This window comes from Poecilia reticulata, linkage group LG4, assembly GCF_000633615.1.
Source record: "Poecilia reticulata strain Guanapo linkage group LG4, Guppy_female_1.0+MT, whole genome shotgun sequence".
In the NCBI taxonomy this organism is placed as follows: Eukaryota; Metazoa; Chordata; class Actinopteri; order Cyprinodontiformes; family Poeciliidae; genus Poecilia; species Poecilia reticulata.
In genome coordinates, this window is record NC_024334.1 from 12,846,136 (window position 1) to 12,851,665 (window position 5,530).

The 5,530-nt window shown below is 43.2% G+C and overlaps 1 protein-coding gene across 1 annotated transcript in view; it reads right to left on the reverse strand.

The window, feature by feature from the left end:
* The window catches only part of LOC103464061 (cadherin-2-like), a 154,792-nt gene that overhangs the window by 9,113 nt on the left and 140,149 nt on the right, over positions 1 to 5,530 (reverse strand). Inside the window, 1 exon segment of the mRNA XM_017304265.1 lies at positions 4,537 to 4,676. Within this exon segment, the coding sequence (XP_017159754.1) occupies positions 4,537 to 4,676 (140 nt within the window).

Sequence of the window (5,530 nt, forward strand, 5' to 3'; positions counted from 1 at the left end):
AGCAAGAGGTGCGTATGTTCACATGGATATGGATGACTCTTTGGAGTATGATAAAGTTAAAGAAGCGGTGCTCCAAAAGTACAACATTAATCCTGAAACATACAGATTGAGATTTCGATCATTGGAAGTAAAACCTGAGGAGAATCCAAAAGAATTGTATGCAAGATTGAAGGAGTTATATGGAAAGTGGGTGATGCCAAGACAAAAAACTGTGCATGAGGTCGGTGAAATAATCATTTTGGAACAATACTTAAGAATGCTGTCTCCTGAGTTGCAGATATGGATTAAAGAACATAACCCAAAGTCGGCTGCAGAGGCTGCACAGCTGGCTGACGTGTTTGTGGCAGCACGAAAAAAAGGACAACCCTGGAGTCAAAAAGCATGGAARATGAGGGAGGTTGCAAGACCTGTTCCCCATTACCAAAAGACAGGGGTGAGTAAACCTCTAAAGGTCCAGTCATTGAATGAACCATTAAGAGTCCCAGCCAAGACAGTGATTTGTCATCTGTGTGGGATGGAAGGACACACAAAACCAATGTGCCCRAAGAACTCCACAAAGATAACACAAATGTGTTTTGTGCCCAGACAAAGTGTGGACTCTAAAGTGGCGTTTGGTTTAAGGACGACCTCAATTGAAGTTGAGGGTAAACAATTAAAGGCACTCATTGACTCAGGAAGTACCCAAACCCTGGTGCACAGAGACTTTGTTCCAGCAAATAAAGTTAATGTGGAAACAATTCCTGTCCGCTGCATTCATGGAGATGAGTTGTCATATCCAACAGCAGACTTGTATATTAAAGTACAAGACCAACTTTATCTTCTAAATATTGGTGTGGCTGAGAATCTGCCGTTTCCAGCAGTACTGGGTCAAGATCTGCCTGTGTTATGTGATTTATTGAATTCCAGCAATATGTGCAACATTGCATTAACCAGATCTCAAGCTAAAAAAAGAGAGGAGTTTATACAACCACTCTGCGCCTTGCCTTTTTATGATGCGGACCTGGAGACCACACCCGGGAAGTCTCGCAAGTCCCGCAGACAGCGACKGCAAGAGAAATTTCAACACACTGTTGTTAAATCACCTTTTAGCTCTGASCCTGAGTTACCTTTGGGGTTTAAAATCCCCATTAACATCAGAGAAATGCAGCACAGTGATCCAGCTCTAACATCTTTATTTCAGAAAGCAGAGGGAAATGAATGGCCTGAACAAGGTTTGAACGGCCTGGGGGGATTTTTGCTGAAAGATGGCATCCTATATCGTCAGCAGGGGTCAGCATTGCAGTTGGTGGTTCCTGAACCAGTCCAGAAGGTGGTGCTGTCTTTAGGACATTCCATTCCATGGGCTGATCATCTTGGAAAGCACAAGACAATGGCCTGCATCAGAAAATATTTTGATTGGCCTGGAATACGATCTGATGTGACTCTGTTCTGCAAAACCTGCCCTCAGTGCCAAAAGTCTTCCCTAAGAATTCCCCCCAGAGCTCCTCTTCAGTCTTTACCAATCAACACCCCGTTTGAGCGGCTGGGAATGGACATTGTTGGTCCCCTAGAAAGAAGTAAATCAGGTAATCGTTACATGYTGGTGATCCTGGATTATGCTACAAAATATCCAGAGGTTTTTCCTTTGAAATCAATAAAAGCTAAAGCAGTTGCCTTCTGTCTCATACAGCTCTTCTCACGAGTTGGGTTTCCAACTGAAATTCTCACTGACTGGAACTAATTTTCTGTCCACTTTGTTGAAGCAGGTGTACCAACTCCYTGGAATTAAGAGCCTGAAGACCACTCCATACCATCCTCAGACAGATGGCCTGACAGAGCGCTTCAATCAGACCTTGAAGCAAATGTTGCGCAAGTTTGTCAATGAAACCRRTACAGACTGGGACCAGTGGCTACCTTACCTTCTCTTTGCATATAGAGAAGTGCCGCAGGCCTCTACTGGTTTTTCACCCTTTGAATTGCTGTATGGCTATGAGGTCCGGGGTCCCCTATCTCTGTTAAGGGAGACGTGGGAGGGTGACAAAGAAAGATATCAAGCTGTAAATGTTGTCTCTTATGTTGTCCAGATGCGGGCACGACTGGAAAAGATGATGGCGTTGGCCCAAGCTCATAAGGAAGAAGCACAGAAACGTCAGAAAAACTGGTATGACCAGTCGGCKCGCCAGAGGTCTTTCAGTCCTGGCCAGAAAGTGCTGGTGCTCCTTCCCAGTGCTGACAGTAAACTGTTGGCGAAATGGCAAGGTCCGTATGAAATCCAGAGCAAACTGGGGCAAACTACCTACAAGATCAGCCCCATTCCACCAGAGTGCTCCACGTCAATCTGCTTAAAGAATGGGTGGAGAGGCCAAAGGCAGATGTTTTTCTTATTCAAGATGTGACAGAGGAGGAGGAAGAGGATAACCAGTACCTGCCAAAGCCCTCACCTCAATTGCTGGTTCTGGACCACTTCTTGGAAGAAAAGCAGGCTCAGGTGAGAAATCTGTGCAACTCAAATATGTTTCAGGGAAATCCTGGTAAAACAGACCTTGTCCAGCATGACATTGTATTAAAAGATGGAGCCTCTGTGAGAAGGCTGAGTTACAGAATACCTTTCACTGAAAGAGGAAGTCGATCTGATGCTGTCACTCGGAATCATTGAACCATCAAGAAGYGAGTGGTGCCATCCAGTGGTTTTGATGCCAAAGAAGGATGGCAGCATACCTTTCAGCATTGATTTCAGGTATTTGAATGGAATAACACAGTTTGATTCATATCCAGCTCCCCGCATTGATGACATGGTGGAGCGGATTGGGAAGGCCAGATATTTAACAACCATAGATCTCTGCAAGGGTTATTGGCAGGTACCTCTGACGGCATGGTCAAAAGAGCTTACTGCTTTCCTGACACCGTGGGGCCTGTTCCAGTTTAWAGTCATGCCCTTTGGACTACATGGTGCCCCGGCAACATTCCAGAGACTGATGGATCAGGTACTGTCTGACATGTCTGATTTTGCTGCAGCCTACCTTGATGACATAGTCACTTTCAGTTCTACCTTGGAAGATCACCTGAAATGTCTGGAGAAGGTGTTGGAGCGCCTCCAGTCTGCAGGGTTGACTATTAATCCAGCCAAGTGTGGTGTGCGATTGCCGAAACTGAGTACCTGGGGTTTGTTATAGGAAATGCAGTGATAAAGCCTCATATAAATAAAATTACAGCTATAGAGGCCTGCCCTCTGCCTGAGACCAGAAAACAGTTGAGATCCTTTCTGGGTATGGCAGGGTTCTATCATCGTTTTATCCCTCATTTCTCGGCCAGGGCCGCGCTATTAACGGACCTCACTGGTTCCCGAAGCCCCATCAAGACAGAGGAGGCCAAAACCGCTTTTCAGGACCTACGGCAATCTCTTAGTAAGAGTCCAGTCCTGCACAGCCCTGATTTTGAGAGATCTTTTATTTTACAGACTGATGCCTCTGAGAGAGGTTTGGGAGCTGTTCTGTTGCAGGGACCCCCTGGAGAGCGCCATCCAGTGGCTTTTATTAGCCGCAAGCTGTTTCCCAGGGAAGTACGATATTCAACCATTGAGAAAGAGGCACTGGCCATTAAATGGGCCCTGGATTCCTTCAAGTACTACCTTCTTGGCAGAGAGTTCACCTTAGAAACCGCCCATAAAGCTCTCCAATGGATAGAGAAGATGGAAGGATTAGGCGATGGTACCTTGCCATCCAGACATTTCGATTCACCATCCTCCATATCCCAGGCAAGGACAACTGCATCGCAGACTGCCTCTCTCGCTGTCCCAGCGAGAGATCTGAAGAGGGGGAGTGTGTGATGGCTGCAGTTAAGCCACACAAATGTGGTAACATTCACTTTCACCACACGCAACGGGTTCACTCTCACTACAAATGGTTTCACCTCACTTATATTTGGGTTACTTTAAGTCTAGGATTCAATTTACAGAATAACTGGCTTTGTTTAGAAGGCAACACATTGCATTGTATTCTAGAATAAGTGCGCACATTTTAGTCTACATTGTTGTGTTTTTGGTTTATTTAACCTTTGTTTGTTTTTGAGTTTCCTTGGTGCTGGCTGCTCCAATCCTTTAGGAGAGCAGAGAGGTGGAGATGGGGTGGAGCAAGCCAGCYGAGACTGCAAATTGGTTCATACCACATCCAGAGGGGGGGGGAATGGGATTTTTCCATGTTGGTCTCGGTTAGGTTTTTGTGTATTTTCCCCTTGGTGTGTTGTATGTGGCCTGATCAGCCAGTATTTAAGTTTCCCCTTTTTGTCTGTTAGGTCTGTTTGTTTGAGTTATTATGAGTTGATGTCTGTKACTTTGACCTCTTTTATGGGCCCAATTTTTGTCATTTTTCTATTTACCCAAGTGTTGTTTGGGTTAAATAAAAAAACAATTATTTTTGACTTAAAACTGGTGCCTGGCTGTTCCTTTACTGCTCGGTCCATCACAGAAAGATAAAGTGTCATTTTAACCTGGATTATTAAGAAAAGTAATTTATGTTTGTGGACAATGTGTTTGTATGTGAGAGACATGCTTGTGTTTACCTGATCCTCTTCTCCACCTCCCTCCTCATCATATTTGAGGATGTTGTCTCGGACATCGTCCTCTGGGTCGATCAGAAGTTGCTTGGCCTGACGCTCTTTATCCCTCCTCTTCATCCACATCACAAAGAGGAGTACCAGCACTGCAAGGCAAGAAGGATGAGGAAACTAGTAAATGTAAGAAACAAATCAATCTTCAGTAAACATCTTTGGGTGTGGGGCAGGGTGCTGCTATGCAATCTAAAAATATTAAACGTCCTCAGAAACCTAGTAGAGAGAGAACAGATAGCAGGAGACTATTTTCACTTTGAGAATCTAATCCATAATAAATCAGATTGAAGTCTTAATGTTCTGCTAACATTACTTTGGATTCAGTGTTTTATAAAACAAAAAGCTCTGTATGTTTGCTCTAGTATTTACATGCAATTTTATATAAGCATTTAACATTTGGTAAAATAAAAAATGTAAAAATCTAATGGACTGCACCAACTGCTCCTGCAGTCTGCTGTTTCAATGTATATCTGGCCTGAACAACTGGAAATCAGGAAGATCCAAATTAGTTGTGAATAACAATTCAAATTAAAATTATTGACTTAAATACACATTTTCAAATGTGATTATTTTTGTAGAAATGGTTTACATAATGTACAGAATGAATTGTATATATATATATATATATATATGGTTGTTGGTAACACTTCATTTGAAGGGGTGTGCATAAGACTGGCATGACACTGTTATGAACATGAATTGCATGATTTTGTAAATTATGATAATTTAAGGCAAAGTTGGCACTTTTAATGGACTTTCAATGCAACTTTTAGAGCAACTTTGCATTAAAAATGTCATCATTTACCAAATGAGACTTTATGACATTCATAGACTCCTTCATGTTCATAACAGGTGTTATGTCATGTTTATGACAGTGTCATGTCAGTCTTATGCACCCAGTGGCGCAACTACACATTATTCAGGTGGATGCAAAAACATAGATCGG